This window comes from Varroa jacobsoni, unplaced genomic scaffold (genome assembly GCF_002532875.2).
Source record: "Varroa jacobsoni isolate VJ856 unplaced genomic scaffold, vjacob_1.0 scaffold_932, whole genome shotgun sequence".
Taxonomy (NCBI): Eukaryota; Metazoa; Arthropoda; class Arachnida; order Mesostigmata; family Varroidae; genus Varroa; species Varroa jacobsoni.
Genome location: NW_019213834.1, coordinates 2848 through 24615, shown reverse-complemented (window position 1 = coordinate 24615; position 21768 = coordinate 2848). Strand labels below are relative to the sequence as shown.

General features: G+C 38.7%; 1 protein-coding gene across 2 annotated transcripts; it reads left to right on the top strand.

Moving 5' to 3' along the window:
* The first annotated feature begins 2565 nt into the window (after positions 1-2565).
* Positions 2566-8618, top strand: LOC111265077 (uncharacterized). 2 transcript variants are annotated; one of them, XM_022841435.2, is made up of 3 exons: positions 2566-2907; positions 5290-5498; positions 8243-8618. In XM_022841435.2, the coding sequence occupies exons 2-3, from the start codon at positions 5293-5295 to the stop codon at positions 8373-8375; spliced, it is 339 nt and encodes a 112-aa protein (XP_022697170.1). In that variant the 5' UTR covers positions 2566-2907; positions 5290-5292; the 3' UTR covers positions 8376-8618. The 2 variants fall into 2 exon arrangements, with proteins under 2 accessions (XP_022697170.1, XP_022697169.1); XM_022841434.2 differs by lacking the exon at positions 2566-2907 and adding an exon at positions 3876-4137.
* The last annotated feature ends 13150 nt before the right edge of the window (positions 8619-21768 follow it).

Below are 21768 nucleotides of genomic sequence, written 5' to 3'. Positions count from 1 at the left end.
CAATTTTCGCTATTGCACGTCGACATTAATGCTGCGGTTACCAATGTTATTATTGTTGTTGTTCCGCAGCGGCAGCAATAGCAGCAGCAGCAGCAGCAGCAGCAGCAGCAACAACAACAACAACAATAGCCTTTGTTAGCATGCTTTCACGTATTTGCCTGTTATGATGCCGTTACAGGTGACGCAATGTGAGCAGTTTTGGATCAAAACTATGAACAAGAAAGCAACAACGAAGTAGAAGGCAACAGAGATAGGCCGAGTGGTAGAGTTGGGCGCGTTTAGCAGAAGCGCTTCTTGATCATACTTGCGCTACCTTCACGACAGAGCGCGTCAGAGAGCAGTCAGTGATGTGCTGAGAGTACATGGACGAACGCGCCGTTCAACGTCTGTGATAATCTTACTGTTTTGCAACGCTTTCCCGTATTTCAGTGACGTTTTTCTTGTCACGTTCGAGGTGTTCGTTCGCTATATACTTCTATTCTTCTATAAATTTTCACGACAGAAAAATTTTATGAACTGCCAGCACCTTTTGGAAACGCCAGCTGCAGGCCAGAATAGAAGCTTCGTCGTTTTTGGGTGTCGTTTCGTCGTGGAATTGACCCGGCTGTCACGCAAGAGAGTTCTGCTTGAATTTGCTCTGATTCCCGGCGCAGTATGTCGTTTCCTTATTCAGCCGAATACATCTTCGTCGGAGAACAACAACTAAATCGCAAAAAACCACTCCGACAGCTCAGACTCTACGATTCTACGGTATTCCACTGCCACTGCCGCAGTACAAGCTGGCGTGTTCTGTCTGCTTTGAACCTTTTTCTAAAGCGAGGGACCAGACGAGTTGTAACGGCAAGGTTGGAGTGCTCTCCACTAAACGCCAGAGAGGGCATTCGAGAGAAGTATCGCTCCGTAACTGGGTGACCAGCGCTCGCGGCAGAACACACGTCTTGCGGCGATCGAACAACGGCTTTTTTTAGCAGCAACCGTTACGAAGTCATTCGTCGGTAGCCAGTCACTTATAACCAACTAGCAAGCAACAATCACAGTGCTCGAGTTTACCGAATTCGCTGCGACTGTCACTGCTGCTCGTTGCGTTGCTCAACTTTATCGTCGACCGGTTCATACGTTCTTTTTTCGCAGGCCGCAACGAAGTCTGAGTCTTTTGGCCGTGTCCAGACTGCGTTCTCGTTGTCTGTTGTCTACTGCCACGACTTGCGAGCGATAACACTTGGCGTTCTTTTCTCCCTCAACGTTTTTCGCTGTGCTTCTTTACTCTACCAGAACACGCACAGCCGGTGGCTACACACTCACGCACACGTTCGTTCCCTTTCTGCCTTCGTACTTTACTCCCTTTGAATAGGCGATAGCGCTGTCGCGGGCACTGCACACTCAGAGAGACCCTGTCACAAACACCACCCCTGCGATTTCACTATGACCATGGAACCGATTCAACTAACACGAAGCAAACGACCCTCCGAGCCTACCAATAATGGTTCGAGCCGCAACACAACAAAACGCTGATCAACATTAACACCGAGTGTTGCCGATGCTTCCACTCGTATCCAACTAGTCGTCGTCGTCGTCGTCTGTGGGCAAGGAAAAATAACAACTACTTATATCGTCAGTTTGTTCGTTCGTAGACTTGGTGTTCGGCCGCTGTGGCGACGACGACTACAGCAAATCAACTAGGCAATCTTTATGCGCTGTTTTGTTACGTTTTTCTGGTATTATTCAACGGGCAGTCGCAGTATATTCTCTAAACTATTCGTACATTCGGACGAACACGACTACAGCCATAACAACCACTACAGCTACTCGAACTATATTATGTGTCTATGCTGTTCCTGCTGTTGTTTTTCCGTCTGTTGCTGCCAACAGCAGCAGCAGCAGCAGCAGATCTCAACATTCACAAGGGACAGCAACAGACACTGGTTGGAAAGCAGGCATAGGGCGCAGCAACACCACGTTGGATAACGCAGTCCTACCACATCAGCATCACCGCCTGGGAACTGCAGCTGACCCTAGCGTAGACTATCACTACCCACTATCAGCACCACAGCAATATGAGGACGAGCGGCGCTCGACGTTAACAACTCGGTTGTTAACGAAGCGCCACAGCATCTGGTAGAGCAGGCTCACAACAACAGCAGCAGCCAGCATGCGTGTATGCGAGCCCTAGGGGCTCTATCGGTTCAGCTGAGCCGTAGACGACTAGAGAGGTTTTCTCACCCTTGCCTTATCTTGTTTTCTCCTATAGGAGCAATAGTCGAGCCATTCGTTAATACATGCACATACAGCCTGTAGAAGCAGCCACGGCAATCGGCAGATAGATACAGATCGCGGCTCTCTGTCTTCCTTATTGCTTGTATCAGCTTTTTCCTTTTCGCCAGTCGGTTCGCCGTGTTTGGTGGTCAGTCTCAGCCTCCACGACTCCTCCTCTGTTTTCTTTTCCTTCCAGTAAATAGCAACAAAAAAAAATGGCCGCCGATTGCGCCAGTAGTTAGCAGCCGCAGCAGTATCCAGTTAGGGTTCTTTCTTTTTACATCTGTCAAGCCGTGTGTCTACAACTGACAGTTCGTTGAAAAGCGGCCGACAGAAAGCAATGAGATGGGTCGTAGCCGACTAGTAGTCAACAGTGATTAGTTTTGCTTGTAGCATTGTTGTGGTCGTTGCAGGGGGAGCCCCGTTGGGCATGACAAGACACTGGGCAGACTTTTCCACTTCCCGCTTGGCTCAGCGAGTGCACACGTATACATACACACATATATTGACCGATACAAACGAATACGTACGTAGAGAAATAGATGGCAAGCAACACTTGAAGAAAGAACACGCTTCAATTACTGCTACGACTGTTCGACGACCAGCCGCTACAAATGAAAAAAGTGGACAGTACAAGCGTGAGCACACGAAAGAGTAAGGAGAAACTCGGTTTTATGTTCTACTAGAGTCCAGATCAGATAAGAACAATCGAGAACAAGTACAAAATTTTCCTTCAGTCAATGAACTACTCGAAAAGAAGGTATATACAGACAAAACGTTACAACAAAGAGTGGCGAATTGGCCGCAACAAGGCAGTATTTGCTTATAAAATAGAGACAGGGTTTAGCTTCTTAACTTCGCTTATATAGATAAGTGGAAGTTGACGTCGTTTGAAATACACGAAGCAGTTTGAGAAAAAGCATATATATTCAGAAAAGCTTAGAAGAATACTAAGTTGTATTCTGTACGTGTATAAAAACATATTTAAATTTACTTTGTAGCTCCGTTAAAAGCCAGCAGGTATGAAAGGAATGAAACCAGCTAAGTTGTATATTCACAGTGTCCAAAGTTCTATTCGAATATTTACTGCAACATATATAGTTAGTTCTTTGCGCAAAAAGGGCCAGATACAAAATTATTACGTAGGCTAGACCCGCGCTTCAGGGTTGCAGAGTATATTTAACTTCACCGATATGTGTGCCGCTTTTAGCGCGAATAGCACTAATATATGGCAAATAGATACAATATATAAATAGGTTATTCAACAGTAATCGAGACACTGGTCACTTGTTGAAAATAAATATCGCCCGGTGTTGACAGGACGAAAACTATATATGGAAGGCTAGCAAAGAGCCCGCCATACGCACATTTATTGAGTTAAAAAATATACGCACGTCATAGTCATTGGTGTAAGCTTATCTGCAATTTTTTCTAATAATATTAATAATGTTATTGGATAATAATGTTATATTAATAATTCTTTCTAATCAAACAATAACCAAGAGCTGTGCTAAAGTAAGGAACCTTGAAATAATGCGCTCGCGCGCTCTTGACAGCTATACGAGCCCGCGTCGCCTCGTTTCCGAAATCGAAACCACTGGCTTTCGAATGAAGAAAGCGGAAAACAGTAAATAAATAAACACGAGTTGCTCGCTAGTGATCTTCATCGAAGGCTTACATCTTGCTAAAAAACTAGCAAGAAAAGAAGTTTTTCGTAGAAGCTTTGAACTGCACGACGCATAATATTTGTTGAAATCGTTTCTGATCAAAGGATATATAAAGTTACATATTGGTGATTGATTATTGTGAAGGTCTCATTAGTGAGCCGACAAAATGGTACTTCGCCGGCCGGGAACCATCCATAGAAAGATTTCAATGAACTCGGTAATTCACAAGTGAATTATTTAGAGCTTACACACATGATACGGATAGAAATGCATCGTTGTAACAAAAAAAGGACGTCAAAAGCTTTTTGCACTGATGGCTATACGCTTTATTTAAACTCGCTTATACCGGAGACAATATATTAACAATGATGCATACAACGGGAAAGACATGTGTTACTTCGGTATGACAAACATATATAAGTGATAAACACCGACTACATTTATTAGGTTATTACTAGGCGGTAGATTTTGAATCGGTTTATCTTTGCGGTCACACATAATGGTAATTGAGAGACGAAACGCGGTCGTTCACTCATTTATGGAGTTCGGCTCGTGTTCGATTCCACGTTTCGGTCGAGTTGTACAAGTTTTCAAAAATGAGGTCTCAAACAAATACTTAAGTTCGGTTTTGAACTTTTGTTTCTTGAATGGACTGTATGTGACCCCGGAAGTGGTGCGGAAAATTTGCCATTTAAGTAAGCTAAAATGTTGGGTTGTCAAAAAAGTATTGGTCGCTTCAAAGCAAAAACTAAAACATTTTTCCATGATAATAAAAGAATATTACTAGACGAAATATGTGCCATCTTGCTCAGTGACCTTCTGCCACTTATTTGGTAACATCATGGTATTACAATTATAGCAGTGCCATGGTCTCAATGTGAACATTTTGGCAAGTGATTTTTGCATCCCTTTGGTTAAACTGAATTAACATTAATGGGTCCTGTAGGGGCAAAAATTGACTATGGTCTGATGGTGCAGGATGTGGGCTACATAGCGTATTCAAATTTCTCATCTATGTTCTTTCCATCTTTGTCGAGTAGATTGCCATTGTTATGATGTGAGATTACGAATTCTCTGTTCGCTAGGTCAGTCTTTTCAATAGCTTGTTACAATGTTGTTAGCTATTGACAGCAGACATCTGAATCGATCGCTTTGCCAAGAGGCCATTCATAATACACGATTCCTTTCCTAGTCCACCAAACACATAGCATGCCCTTCTTTGGAGTCAGGGCACATTATTTGCACGTCAATGTCGTGTGTTGAGTCGCTTTCAACCATTTACAAATCCTTTACCCAAAAATAACGATTCCGCATGTAGTTCGACGTTTGCTTGGCTAATACTGGTTATGTTTCAATCTATTTTTACTAGAATATGGAGCTTCGGAAATCGAAGAAGTTTAAGTTGAGGATGAAAGCAAAACGTCAGAGAGCAGGGATCAAGAAAAAGGAAGTACGAGTGGCACCTGAAGACGTTGGGATTCTGAGTAAGAAGGCGATTAAGAGTAGAACCCGTGTTAATCCACTTGCCAACATAAAGTTGAGCAACAAGAAGCGAAACAAGATTCTCAAACAAAGGAGGTAACCATATGATAGAATTTAATGGCCAGTATTAAATTTTGACTTCGATAAACAGCACAACAGCGTTTTGTCACGCGTAAAAATATCGTGCTAACTTGACGCTGTCCTTGATTTATTTGTTTACCAAATAAAAGAATAATGTTCACAAAAATCTAGGTTTTGCGTAGTTGGCAGTGAAGCTACGATGTGACTTACGCTAAGAGAAGCGTTTGAATGAGTAACTTGAGAGTTAATTTCCTTTGTTGTGAAGACGATTAGAAAACATAAAACGCACTTCATGCAAGTATAAGCCCGTCTAGTTGCTGCAGATTTTCTCGCTTATAGCATCACAAGCAGTAAGTTCAAATTTTTGTTGTAAGGGCCCAAAAGTATTGACCTTTTAAAGCAAAAAATTAAAACATTATGTTAAAATAATATTACGACACATGCGCCATTTTGGTTGATGACCTCCTGCTAATTGCTTGGCTGCACCATAATATACCATTGTGAAAGATCTGTAGTTTCAGGGCGAAAAGTTATCATACGTAATTTTGCATCCCTCCATTAATAAATGAGTCCTGTAGAAGCCAAAAAAGACTACAATTTTATGATGCAAGATCCGGGCTACACAGCGGATGCATGCAAATTTCTGATCTGAATCCTCTCAACATATGCATCCCAACGTTAGGTAAATTACACATATCTACGTAGACAATTAAGCATTATTATTGCCATATATGCACACGGAACATGATCGTAAAATTACTTTAGCCATAAGAAACGATGGCATAACCAAAAACATGAAGCAACGCTAGGTGTATTGGGTCTGCTTTAGTGATACTGTTATTCAATATACTGCGCACTTCATGTTAAACCTAATGGAATTATTGTTTCATTAGTTGAAATAAGGGGATTGCTACCTTGGTTACGTGCCGCTTCTATCTTAAAGCGCTAAATAAATTTTCGTGGTAAATGCACGATGATTACTCGATCACGTTATGCATAAACGACACCGCGAGCAGGGTTTTAAATTTTGATATTGTATGGTGCTCATGGAAGGGGTCATCAGATACGCACAGCAGTTGTTGATATGTGCAAAGGTGAATGTGGGTGGCCGTACAAGTAACGCTAAATTATTTGGAATATTACTGGTAAAGCAATTCATAGGTAGGAGTAAAAATCTATTGCAAAAATGCTCAGAATCTCCGGAGTGGTCGACATATTGCGTTAATTAGGCAAGTAGATGCCATTCTGTCACAATATATATTCAAACATTAATTCCTGAGCTTCTTTCAATATTGCACCAGTTGTTTGAACCTAATTCCTGGCTTTGATGCTTATACTCCTGTTTAGAGCAATTTTTTTTCTAACTAATAATTAGAAATTTTACCTACAGCTTCTGGTAACACGAAATACAGCCATTTATCTTATCAAATTCGGTGCTCTAAAAGGCTTTTTATTTAATAAAATTTATTTGCTACGGTTAGCAAAGATAATAAAAACACTAAAATTCGGAACCAAATTATTTAACAAAGTATTAAAATTCTACTATTCGTAAATAATAAATATTGTAATTAGTGCTAGAAGGCGTGTCTCATGCTTCGTTTGTTCTTGCCACAATTTGAATGTAATTTATCAGTTATTATATGTATATATATTTACTCATAAACATCACCACAGCATAATAACTATCGAAGATTAATAATTATATACGTAGAGACTCACGTTTTGAATGCAGCAAACATTGATGCTTTTTACTTCCTCGCTCATTGCATAAATGTTTTTAGTCGTATTAAGATCATACACGAAAACAATAATCAACACGTTAAATTGTTAGCTAAAACTAACCAATCAGTTCCCTAACTAGACCAGGTTTCCTGATGACAATATTTCATAGTTGATTGGGTACATTTCATTAGCGCCTCTATCACTTTTATCAGTTGTTTAGTCATATTTTTAAGGTGCTCCCGAACAGATGGCATAACAGTTCATTTGCAATGTATTTTTAGAATTAAAATTAATATGTAGCGTGACCTTAGATTTATTTTGCATGCGTATCGTTAGGGAAATCACTGTAAGGAATTAACTAGAAAATCACTAATTTAGGCTCTCGTTTTTGAAAGCTGCTTATATAAAATCATCAAATAAGTTCTGTAATCGTTCCTGTCCTATGCGTGTGTTCAAAATATCGGTTCTTCTAGTAAAATTTTTACTGCACGTAGTATTAGTTATTTATTATTATTATTATTATAGAAAAAGGGGTATCACTAGTACTGTTCAAAGCCACATGAGTTTCCAGCTGCGATGATAGCCATATGACATGTTGACTTGATATTTTTAAGTTCAGTTCTCGTAATCGGCTTTCTTCAAGTTGCAAGTGCCTCACAAACGTTAACATTTTAACAAATTAGCGTTACACCTGGTAAATATTCTGTAGATATAGGTAAATATATAAGTATATATAAGTGTATATATAAGTAAATATATAAGTATTGGAAAGTAAGTCGGTTTGCGCATTAAGCGTATTTGGCGATGAATCTATAACGCGATAGCCATATATATTATGCTAAAGCAGGTTTGACTAAGGGTATTGATGATGAGTTCGTATGAATTGACGGTTTTGTTTTATTGACGGAACACAACTAACAATATTCCATGTAGGAGACGGGAAATCGAACAAACCTATACAGCATTTACATAAATACACTTTTGTACAATAGACCTACATTTATTATGGTATATGTATGGTACGTGTTTATTCGCAGATACCAGGAACGAGAGAGAGAAGCCGCCGAACAAGAGCCAGGCACCTCCAATGCGGACGAAATGGAAGTTGAGGAAGCGCACAAGAGAAACTTAACGGCCCAAAAGTCAGCCGAACCGATGGAGTGCAAGTGAACTTACGCTTTGCGTTAGTTGTCAGTGATATGATGAATATGTTGACAGTACCTGATACAGACTGCTTAGGCAAGTTGTACAGTAGGAATTGCCTGTTTAAGATACCACTTACCACAGTGGACAATTTGGTGTAATTTAATGTCGTACTCATTTTTCTTTTGACCACAAATTGGTTATCTAAATGTATAAATAAATCGAAGTTTGGAAAATAGATCTGAAGAGCTATTTTCCCTTATAACTTAACTGTAAAGGTTTTTGTATTTGCAACGACAGTCAATAATAATTGGATTTAAAAACCTGCCAAGACGAGTCAGGAAAATAAGCAGAGCTAGACTTAACTCCACATAAACACATATTTTTTTAAACTTAACGCTGTGCAAACAAGTTGGTCATTATGAATCGTGATTATTTTATCGCTTTTTTAGCCAACACTTAATAAACATATACATCGGAATCTGAATGTGTACACGAAGAATACAGATGCCGTATTACGTGCGTAGATGCGTCTGTTTATGGTACGTTTATACCATATTGTTTTCGTTTATGCATATCATTATATTTGGGGAGATTTAGTCAATAGTGCATTTATTTGTAGTGGATTGCGTTCTATATGGTGACAGCGGTAGAATATACCAGGATGGTATTGAGTTCATTACAGTACAGGACCATAGCAAATGTGTTGATTACAGGCGTGTTATCAAATATCACACAAGCATGGGAGATAAAAGCCTGTATCTTTTGTGCATTCGTAGAGCTACAAAGATAGGTGTTTGCCACACTCAAAACCAGCTGAAAAACCTGTGGTCAATCACAAATGATTTATATCAAAGCTTAATAAACAAGGAGCCGACAGAATTCCAAGACAGTAGATTCTTATTCACCAGTAATTTGGGAAGGTTCACGATTGGCGAAGGATATATATAATTTAGCGAAACATAATGGAAATGCTTTGTAAATTTGTAATATCTCCTATCTTTCAAGCTATGCAGGTAGTCTTGTCAGTTTCCTTCTTGATAATAATTTATTATTTAGCACTACACGGCGTTTGTCCTTTTCACCGCTATGCTTTTCCTACGGTACCAGACACTTTTTATTATTACTAGGTTGTTTAGAAGGTGATGGCAGTTTTCATTGACTGCTTTTTATTCTTATTTTTCGTACTCTAAAAAATATGCAAATATTAGCTATAAACTAATAGTAATAACATTACATAAAAAGCGGTTTTTCTTTTTCAACCTATTCTCAATATTTTGTCGGAAGCACTCTCATCTCTAAATATGTGTATGTAGGATGCAAAGAACAACATTTTGACACTTGCTATTCGGTTAATGCTTGCGTCAATAGCTGACAGCACTCCTCGGAACATATGTCGAGAATGATGTAGCTAAAAGATGTACCTAAAAATTTAAATGTAAAGGAAATAATTAACAAGCTATTCTTGAGCAGTATTTTCAGCTATCTAGTATTATCCGCACATGTCTGAAAGAAAATATTTTTAGCTAAATGTCTAGATGATTTTTTATCAATGAAAAAATCCGAACAAAAATCTGAAAATAGCAAAGAGCAAAGAAAACGTTTTCTAACGGACCATGAAAAGAGCTCTAGTATTCTAAAAAAAAGCTAATAGATATGCAGAGATTGACTGCACAAGTGTGGTTAAATCGAGAAACAGATTTTATGAATTTAATGGCAGTTTCGGGAACTAAATTCACTGTCAAAATTGTCGAATTTGCATCACTGCCTCGCGTTGAATTGAACCCGACCATTTAATTGTTTGTACTAATTTTTATTTATATCAGTGTATTATGATATATGATAAGTGCTAATATAATTGATCTAATATATAACATAAAGAAAAAACATATAGAATGGTAAGCTTTTCATTTCTTAGCTTAATGATTAGTAAATTTTACAAACAGTTTAAAGAATTGTTTACCAAAAGACATTCAAGAAAATGCCTTTACAAAAACTACTGTTGTTAGTTAAGCTGCCTTTAGAATAGGAGAAAGGTAACGTGTTACGATCAGGTTCAACCGAAGTGGCTTTCGTTGGTAATAGGATATCCACGAGCCATATCACATAGAGAAGGATTAAAGTCTATTCAAAGGAAATCCGTCATGAATGAAGTGAAATTATGATTATTCGAGTCATATATAGATAAACCAGTTATAAAGGTTAGTTGTATTCCATCCCAATGATTCTATGTGTCTTGTCGGTCGAAGGCAACGTGCAGGAAGTTTTTTTTTTTTAGCGTACCTTTGTTGGACTCAAAATATTGAAAATACCTCAGAAAAGCCCTAATGGATAGATTGAGAGAAAACTTAGGTGAACATATAACACTATTGTAACATATAAAAAGCCCCTCTTTAATGATAACGTAGATCTGATGAGAAGTCGAAAACCAGTTAGGATATTTATTTCTTGCTACAGTGATGGTATGGCGATAACAGGTGTTCTCCCGTAGGAAAAACGAAATAGATAATGACAGCACACTTGGTGTATACTAAATGAAGTGAGACGAGGCTTCAGCGCACATATATTGTATACAAGAATAACTATGTATATACTTTAGAAAGGGATGTTCAAGAACATCATGAACAACGTATTCGGGGCGGATAAAATTTAAATATATAACACAGTTTCGTTACATGCCAGTACTATGGCTACCGTTAAGCTCGCAACGTGTCAAGCGAATATTTTTAGAGAATGTTTTTTTATGTTGAAATAAAGAAAAAGTGTATTGAATTCAATCTAGTTGAAAACTTGTTAGAATATTGAATACGTTTTTAAATGTAATGTGTTCATTAAAATATTTTAAGCTGGGTACTTGAGGCTAGCGGAAGCTTGGTACTTTGTCAAGAGTTGGTCAGATAGCTTATTATGCTTTGAGATGCAGAACAAAGACAGAAACAATTCGAAATATATTGGTATAATGTGATTTACTATTGCTCTGATGCCACGAAATTGCGCAATTGCGAGATTTTGGACTTGTAGACGCATTAGCAAACCGTGAACTTTTCGTACGACGAGGCGTTATCGCATCGATTTAACGCTGGCTACAACTACGCGGAGTACACACTGATTTCCACATGTTATTTTTTATTTTTGTACAATTTTCGGAAAAAAATATTGGCCTACTGGGTTCGACGACTTACCAAGTTCAAAATTTATCTGCACACTGTTACTTCCACTACTTATTAATAGACAACCCGCCAGTTGGCTTGATTTGATGGATATTTTTAGTATTAAAGTGTACAATGTCAAAATATGTATCTCGTGATCTCAAAACGGTAACGAGCTTTATAGAAACTCAGTAACAAAATGATCACTTTATAACACACCTACCGCACTTTTGTAAATGATAAAAATCGACACATTTAACACTTGTACAGTTTTGAGTAATAATGCAGCTATTACTTATTATGTGTATTCTTATAGTTAAAGAAAAACTTTAGTTCTGGTATATATAACTATTTGAATAACAAAAGCTCTTACCAACGGCTATAGTTAATTGGTACTTCCGATATTCCGATATAGACTGAAAGAAAGTTGCTGGAATTAAGGAATTATTAATTAAATTCATTAAGGAATGAAAAAAGTAAACGTTTGATATGATAGAAGTGACAAAACTACAGCTCGATCGGTGTTGGCTAAGAAAATTATTGGTCGTCTACAACGTCCGGTTTTATGTTGAAACGCTATGGTTTATTTAACCACTACTTGTTCTGGGAACATGAATTAGCACGTCTGTACAACTAAGGCTTGACTTCCAACTTGGTAAACTGAAATTGAATAAGCATCAACTTCTTTAGAAAGTTATTTCATTAATTACACTGATTTGCCATATATGGCACCCTATTGCAACCGCCTACCAGTTGTATGGTTTGCATCCAGCGTCAAATAAAAATTACACTAAAGGATCTTATGGCGGTAAGTCGACCGCGCATAATAACCGAAAGAAGAAGAAATGGACCCTATCGAGTTAATCACATTGATGTATTTTCGATATATTGCCTGTTGCTCCAGATTTCACTCAAAGAAGTTGTACCGACTCGCTTCGGTCGGTTATGATAGGGCAACTTAAGTACGGAACTTTACTGCAAAAAAAGAAGCGTCTGAAAACCCAGCAAATCTGCTAAGAGGTACAAAAAGGCACGTCCTATTATTTCTCAGGATGTCGCGAAGCGCCAAACTACAAGGTCAATTCTACGCAGACTTGTTACGGGTGCCGCGAAAGCGTGCATTATGCTGTTGTGTATCAAAAACAACAAGAGATAGCTTCCAAATGTAAGCATAGGCCCAGAGTTATGCCAAACCTGTAGCTAGAACACCATATCGGTGAAACTGGAAGGGTCTTATAAGCTCGGAAACGTTTAAAAATAACAGGGCGCTAGACAACGATCTGTGAAAGGCTGGCATTAAATAAAAACGATTTCCAACAGAGAAGACAGACAATGCAAAGTTATGCTTCCTTACGATAACACCAGATTGCGTCTGGTGAACGTCGTTAAAGCCGCCCTGAAAGACCTTGAGTAAATTCCTTTTTTGCTCACTGTACACCTTGCACTAACGGATTACCACCACCTATCCCAATTGCATAGAGATGTATTTTGTAACGATGTATTTAACAACAAAAGGGATTTCACAAACTTGCTAAATAAGTTCTTCGACAACAGACGCGAGAATTTCTGGATGCATTGGCTGAGCTTCGTTCGATCTTCTGAAGATCGCAGCTTGTGATGACAAATACATAATTGGCACACTGATTTGAAAGCAACTCATTGTTTTCGTCAGGAGAAAAACCTCTATTACTCTCTAACCAGCCTAATACTGCAATGATTTACGGTTTTTTTTTCAACTGATGTTCAATTGTTTTTCTTATAAACTCAATGTTATTTCATCTAGTAAAGCAGGATTTTTGAATGAATGCAGCCATTAACGGTCTAGTGCGAAGGGATTTTCACTCATAAATAAATTACTAAGAAGTATCACAGTGAGATGGTGTTGAATGAGCGCGGACAATAATGAGATAGAGTTTAAGCCCAGTCGGGATGACCTGAGAAATGATAACACATTGTGTTCATTTAAGGAAACTAAACAGCCGAATCACTTTATGAGGTTTAGCGTGTACATTTTATGCATGCTAGAGACTGATTAACTCCCTCTCTTTTCAGAGAGCTTATGAGCATCGATTACGCTTGTATTAATCGAGTCTTCTTCTTGGTGTTTGGGCTGGGTTTAGCTGGCTGCTTGCCACTTTAGCTGATGTCAGCTCTATGTTTGAATAAACCAATCTGACTTTCTGAGATAATAATATTTATATTTATAGATTTTATTTTTTTTCGAGCACCATTCCGCATTGTATTATTATCCTTAGCTTTTGTCACCTTCGTACACATTTCTAATCCACGGAGCTCGTTGACGACCTTATGTCGTTAGGACCATCACTTATTATACCTCAACATAGTAGATTTATTAAAGTGTTTTCCGCTTTATAAATTGGTTAATTTTCAGGTAAAAATAGGAAAGCGAATATATCGATTTTCATAACCCGTTTTCCTTGGAAAGTATTTATTTCAACTTGCTAGTGGAGCGAGACACGTGGATAATCCTCTATTACACACGTAATAAACAATTCGATGAATTTGTCGCAGTATCGTTTGGTGCCGTTGATTGATTAGAAGTATGGGCGATCGACGCTACTCTTATTAAATTGGGCTATCTTTGAACACGCCGTGAGCAGACAGTTTGGCCGTGAAACACTTATCTTACACTGGCGGAGTTTTAACCTGAGTATCTAAAAGGATTACCCTAGTACCAGTTACCAGTAATCACTCGTACTGTACATATCGCTTTAAATAAATATCAATGTACGTACGTTTCAATTACAAGGATAGGAAAAATGCACGAAAAATGATATCTTCAGTTGAACCGACCTAGGGTTACTCATAAATACAAAAAAGTGAGTAATATTCGCATTTAGAGAATTGTGAATTTTAGGAAAAGAAAAAATGTCGTTACCTTATCTTATGCTTGTGATGTTCCTTTTAGGCGATATTTTTCCAGTTATCGTTTAAATGTCGAGGAAGAAAGTTAACATTAAATTTAACATGTTATACGCAAATATTAAATACTCATATATTTAGGAGGGGTGTCAATGGAGCAAGCTATAACGATTTGCTCCATTCGTAAATTTTCAAGTATGAGACCAATCAATTTATTTGTGCGCAATCCAATTCGAAATAGAAGTTTTTTGGTTCTACGTCCTCGGCGCTGCTGACTACCTCATACCGTCCTGATGTATATCATTGATGTTTTGTCAATATCTCTACATCGCCATTTACATCAGCATCACGTATGAGGTCAATGCTTTGAGCTCCTCAAATCAATAGATTCGCCACATAGGTTTGAACGATTTTAACTACAGAGATATAACGACAAACACGAAGGTTTTAGTAGTGCATATAGTAAGACAGAATGGTAACCCAACCCCCAGGCAGCTTATTGTCTTGTATATTGCAGCCGCAGTTAGATGTTTTACAGGTTACTGCAACGACCTATATTTGGCTCACTTATTTAAGTTGACTATTAGCTACTATGAATAAAACCAAGTTCATGCCATATACGTAAGGTAAAGTAAAAAATTTGTCGTATTGCTATTTCGCATCAGCTATTGGGAGGGGGAGGGACAAATGCGATCCTAAATGTTCTCTTTTTGCCTAAATAAATATCTCGCATATCTGGACCCGCCTAGACCAGTTGCATCATGATCGCCCTGAAAACTAACCTCAACGTCCTTTTATTTACAACGGCCTGTCAGGATAACCTGTTGTCAGGATAAGCCTTGTTTGTGTAATTGTTTATCTGCATTTCTGTTCGAAAGCGAGCAGGTTCAAGTCTTTCGAACCAAGACACATCGTAGAAGTTTTTCCCTTCTTTATCTTGCCAATGATTTCGGTTATCATTAATAGCACTCGTGATGTGTTATATACTTTTGAGATTTAGCTATGAGAAAGGGTTTACCCAGGCAAAAACGGCGATCGGTCTGTGATGTTATACAACATTAACAAGTAGGCAAATACTACTCTTGGATTAAGAAAAGGTATTCAATAATGCAACCTTATCAAGTTGGTAATAAAAATATCAATATTGAAAACCAAAAGTCTATACAACTGAGCTTCAACAAGAATTTCAAAAAGCCATTTTCGATTCAACCAGACGTACAGGTCAGTATTTCAAGTTTTTCTTCTGTGATCTTGACCGCATGTTTTTAGTTAGAAGAGTATAAACGCATGAGGTTCCGTTGAAACACTTTTCTGCGAAACACTTCACGCACCACTGGCTCATTCACAAACCGCTTTCAGAGGAGCCATCAAGCATTTTCTGCCAGCTTCGAAACTAGTAACATCAAACTTGGAAAAATAGGGTAAAATGTACCTCCAAGCATGTAGACAGACCATACTATAACTCACCCTTAATCATAACCTGGTATTAGGCGGATACGAAAGCATCAAACCTCCTCTCACAGTTTAAATAGAGTAAAATTTATCAAGTTATTTCCATAGCTGCCTTATCGGATACTTGATTGAAAAAAATTACCTTTATAATTACCCTTTATTGCTTTTTCTAATTATTGTTGTGTTAAGCAGTTTTTTTTTTGACGAAACATGGCCGACGCAGGCCCTTTTTTTCCAATCAGTCCGACTTTTATTACGAATGTATCGAAGTGAAATACTTATTATTGTTACCGTCACGTGCATCTGTGTGTTTATGCATGCACATACATAGTAAAAATGTAGTGTAGGCACTCTGTAGAATCTGTGAGGATTACGGTTTGATTCCGCGATGGAATAGTTGTCCTATCCAATTTTACTAGCCTTTCTAATTCGTTACGTCCTCGTGTCGTTGCTCTATTTAGCGGAAGAGCAATTTGTCTGAAACGAAATAATTAACACTGAAATTTCAAGTACAGGCAATCATAATCAATATGCTAAATTTACCGAGTGTTACACATCGGGTGGCGGGTAGCGATGATTTGAGTTGGAACCGTGCTGATTTATCTTTGTTTGAATTGTTCTTTCAATAAGTTTTTCTCCAAGGAACATGTGCCTGGCGATCCACTTGCTAGATAGGAGAATGATTTATTGGGATACCGCTGACTGAACCCTGATGATGTCCAACGTCCTCGTGTATTTATATCACTGAAAATAATGTGGATTAATTTTTAGCGTTCAAATGAACCATACAATAATGTAGAAAAAATCTATTTTCTTTGCCGGGCTCAATATACGTGCCGGCCTCGAGGTGGCGTTTCCGGACGACAGTAATTAACAGAACACATATCTATTTAAAGACGTCGCTGATACAGGCTATATGTCAATTAGGATGTTTCAATCGCTTCGCTTCGTTGTAGCTGACAGCAAAACTTAAAAGGTCCAGTTCAATTAACCGTTTTTTTCTCGGAGAAATATAGCGAAAGTAACAACGTAGCGTATAGACTGTGAAAAAATGGGCGAAACAGAGAGCATGGACTGAAACATCTGTAGCGTATAATACACGCGCTGTTTTCTTTTCCAATTTTTGTATTATCTATAAATAAGATTGGATACGAAACAGTTCCCGTCTCAGCAGCCATAAATGGAAACGTATAGATTGTCGAGCACATCGAATGCATGAAAATTATTTTTCATTATAGTTTGTACGAAAACGTTTTGCTGGGCCTGAAAAACGCATTTTTGTCGTGCTCGAACAAGCCAGTTACAAACTGCCCCACAAAACTTCGAACTACAGCTTTATCTTGCAGTCGAACGTAATCGAGTGGTAGAAAAAATTTCTAATAACTGATCGCATGAGTTTATAGCTATTATAGTATTATCGTTATCGATGATTGCTTACCAATTGCTTATATCAGAGGCTGGAAACATCTTGAAGCTTTAATCGACTTCGGTTACGGTCACTCACCTGCTATTGAAAATATATAAAACTAAACAAATACCGGTACACGGCGAGCCGATCGAGAAAAAAGACAGACTAAAAAATGATCAGTGGGTATTGGCGATCGCGAGCCAATAGCTAGTGCCAGGCACCATTGATTGCCACAGTCAATTCCGACAACAAGGCTCCAAGGCCTTGCCAGGCTTGTTTTTAGTTACATAAAAATCTAGCGATTAAAACGCAAATCAATCATACGCGCCTTATATATATATATACATGACAGTTTTGGGGTGTGAATAGATTTTCGGCCACCGTCCTTCGTTACTTTTTATGATTGACTGTACCAATGATGTTCGACAGTCCAGACGACGAACAGGAACAACGATCCACCAGACGCGTACGGCATCTATAGGCTATGCACTGCCGTGCAAAACAAACATATTTGTACAATACAACCAAGTAACAGCAACACATTAGCCACAATGAAGAGCTCCATATCTTCTTATAGACAAAATAAATGTTGTTTGTAAATGTTTATTGACTCATACGGACACGTACAGATACAAACAGATATACGGTCAAATAATACGCATACGGCGACAACAACGGAATGCTTTTGCTAGAGCTTAGAGGTATTGCATGCAAAAAATTTTTATTTGTAGTCGTCGCTGGTCCAAAGTGTGTAGGGGTGAAAAGGTAATTAGCTTGATTGCACCTTCTGCACTTAATCCATACTGAAGCATTTTGCGCTATAATAACGCAGCGTTGACAAAGGATGAAACTGATCCAAGATAATAGAACAAACAACGGGAGCAGTTAACTACCTCTGTACGACGGGAAAAGCATACTCCAAAGCTCAGCTTAGCCCGTAGCAATCAAATCAATATACCCGAGCAATTTTCTCTCAGATGTGTCCACCTAAATCGTCACCAACCGCAACAGAAGTAATCAGACTTTCGCGAGCCGCTTGCGATGACCTTCATAATAGCGTACAGCTGACAGAATCGAGAACATGTTGCATATATGAGCATGCGCATTTAAGATCCACACTATCAATACATGCAGCTGTTGCGGCAGGAATTTTCAGTGGGAAAACGCGACGTCGGCAGCAACGACAACGACATCAACATCTACCGCATACATGAAGCTATTATATCTCTTCAAAAACAAAAGCAGAAATGGAAAGGCGATAGAAGCATCCGAGAAAACGGGACAGAGCCGGACAACATACAGCTAAACAAATCTAAAAGTTGATGGAATTGCGAGAAAACGTACAGCAAAAAGACATAGGATTCGAATAATCGCGCCGTAGATACGATGGCGGCGCAATAGGGACGTCGAAAAACATAAAAAAACACCACTAATAGCAGGGAACTACAAACAAGCTGCTTCCAAATAGCTAGCTACATACATAGAAAACATACTTCAGCCAGTGCATACAAGTAGAAGTAGCGGCAGTGAGACAAGCAACGATGATGACCGCAACGAAAACCGTGGAAAGGTAGCAGATCTACTAGAGGTGCACAGTCAGGTAGGGTTGCACCAACAGCACCACTGGGCGCTGCAATGGAACCGGCAACGCCCCGGAATCCGTTCTCTTCATGCTATTCCTGCTGATGCCATTCGTGCTTTTCTAATTTATGACGATGTTCATGCAGTTGTTGTCGGTATCGGTGTTGTTTTCAGCGATGCTGCTGCTTTCCAAAATGCATATATACGGTACCCATCGATCGATCCGGTGTTCGCCTTAGGAATGGCATCGGAACAAGAGCAGAAGCTCTGACAGAACCGGCGACATAGCAAACACAGCCCGGAGCGTCCGTGGGACGTAATGCGTGTGTTTGTTGTGATGTTACATGGCGCTTTTTTGTACCTAATTACATACGCAATAGTAACGTAACCGCGGCCGCAGCTAGTTGGCTGCTGGCTGCTGGCTGGTATCGCTCGCAATTCCGCTGCCGTTATGTGCAATGTTTGCAACAAGGGGAGTGAGAATATAGAGCTGCCGATGCATGCTCTACCAATACATGTACATGTTATTCGCATATACATAGAGCTGTTGTGCATAGCTAATAACCATCGACAATCGATTTGTACTGCGGCTGCGGCACACACCGTCAGTGTTTGCTCGTTTAGCAGAGCTGTTCACGCTGATCGTGATGCTAAAGTCGTTGATCGACGATATCGATAATGTCAATGTTGTCAACGAAGGAACGAGAAAGCAGTGTGCATCTGTGTATAACACATTTTATGGTAGTCCATTGAAATCAACTTGATAAGCACAGTCTTTGCAGTGCTTATCAAACATTCTGCATATTTTGTCTTCTTCTGATTCGGTCTGAAATGTCGAAACGATTGTTGCTTGATAAGCCAATAAACATCAATTAGGTATGCATCTGCTTTATAAGAGGAAAATTCTGTGAAGAAATATGTTATTTTCTGTTGTTATTATAATAGGAATATAAATGGGCCCCACAGTTTTTATGAACAAGAGGAAAATCTGCATCGGGTAACGTTGTGAAAGTCTACTCAACAATGCTATGAGACCTGACTTGTAGAAAAATGTTATTTGACTACAATAGCCGCTAATCGACGGGACCAGCCTGATTATACTGCACATCATATATCATCTGGTTAGTTCATAAATTACATAGTAATGGTCTATACAGTGCTATATCATTTGTTGATATTAACAGAATCCCGAACTTCCCGAAAACTTAATAAAATTCATATACGAAGATACATCACTAATATATACTGGGTAAGGAATCAAAGATCGTCTTACGCGATCAACTATAACATCAGAGTTGAAAAAATTTAGGCTTGTGGTAGGAACAGCATTTGTTTCAACTAAAGGCCTAAATATCTACTAAAAGCCCACCTTGAACCTGAATGCTGCTGTCAGAACATTGTCGATGATTTGACAACCTAAAGGCCCTTGTGGGGGCCCATAAAGAATGGCTCACCATCTTTTAATTGCTTAGGCGAGTGATAGTGCGCAATGACAGATTGGAGCCTTATCAACTTCCGTCGAAGATACTATGGCCGGACTGATACTTAACAAACGCTTAATGTGGAAAGGTTTATGGAAAATCCGAAGTATCTCTAAAGCTTTTTAAGGCCTCTACTCTTTCAGACTCACGTGTCGAGAAATCGAAGTCCAAACTACTAGAAGTACTACCTTCTGTTTTGTACAGCTTTTCCTAAAATTTGTAATTATTTACAAAGTATAATGAATAATTGATAGCCACGGTCACTTTATGGTAAATATATTAGATGTTTTGACGATTGTAATGTAGAGTTCAGCCTACTATATATTCTTCTTGACAACCATCTACCCCCTGATATTCGTATTGGATAACAAGGTGGTCATTTCTATGAAAGGTATAAAAGGTTCAACAAAAATTGAGACAAAATTGATTTCGCTTGTTTTGAAAATCGCTTTTATAAAAAAAAAGATATGCAAATGCAGCATGTGGTAATAGGAAAAACTCCGGCGGGCGCATTTAGTAACTCTAAGTAACATCTGCTTTGATCATGACTTCGGTGCTTTGTCAAAATCTTTTATATCTAATTTTTAAAAATGCCTTACTTCAAATAAGCAATAACTTCCTAACAGTAACCATAATTGACGCCATTCTTACTGATTGACGTGGGTTTGCTAAAGTGTTGCACAAACACTTTACACCGTCCAGTTACAGTTGGCCAAAATTTAAAAAATCAAAATTTTTAAAAGGTGCAAAGAGGCGGAAAAATATTAACCGTTCGGGTTTCCTTCCAGAACCGTCCGCTGGTGAACACAATAAAATTCTGGGATTTTCAGCAATGATTTTTTACCTTTTTAAATGAAAAACTCAAATCTATGTTGACTTAATCATTACGTTCGATGTTACACGTTAAGGCGTACAAATTTTGCACAATATTTAATCATCACGCACGTTTTAAGCACGCACTTATTATCTTTGTTATGACGAGTTGGTCCTTGTTTCAGGGTCAACTGAATTTTCTTTGAAGTTAAAATGGGCGCATGTTCACGGCCCTCTGAAAATAGTTCCAGTGCGTTCCTGGCACGCCGTACCTTTATGAAACGTGACTCAACAGATGTGTGTAGTGCAATAAATTTACGTACAATGGCTAGAATGCGTCACGCCTGTTGTGTATTTGCCCTACGGCCAGTTATAATGTGCGTCAGCATATGATTCAAAAACTAGAAGAAGTCCCACTTTCTTTCTTTTTTCTTTGTGATATACATCATACACTCTAAGTAATTTTACATTGGTTCATCAAGAGAATCAGACGCGTGTTCACCAGTGACAGTGTGATAGTTCAGAAAGGCTGTATATTTCTTATCGATTCAGATACTTTATGGGCTTTGCTAGCCGAATAAGGATGGCTTCTGAAAATTACCCTTATCCTCAGCTGAGCTTTTTGGCGTCTGTTTAATGTGTAGATTATATAT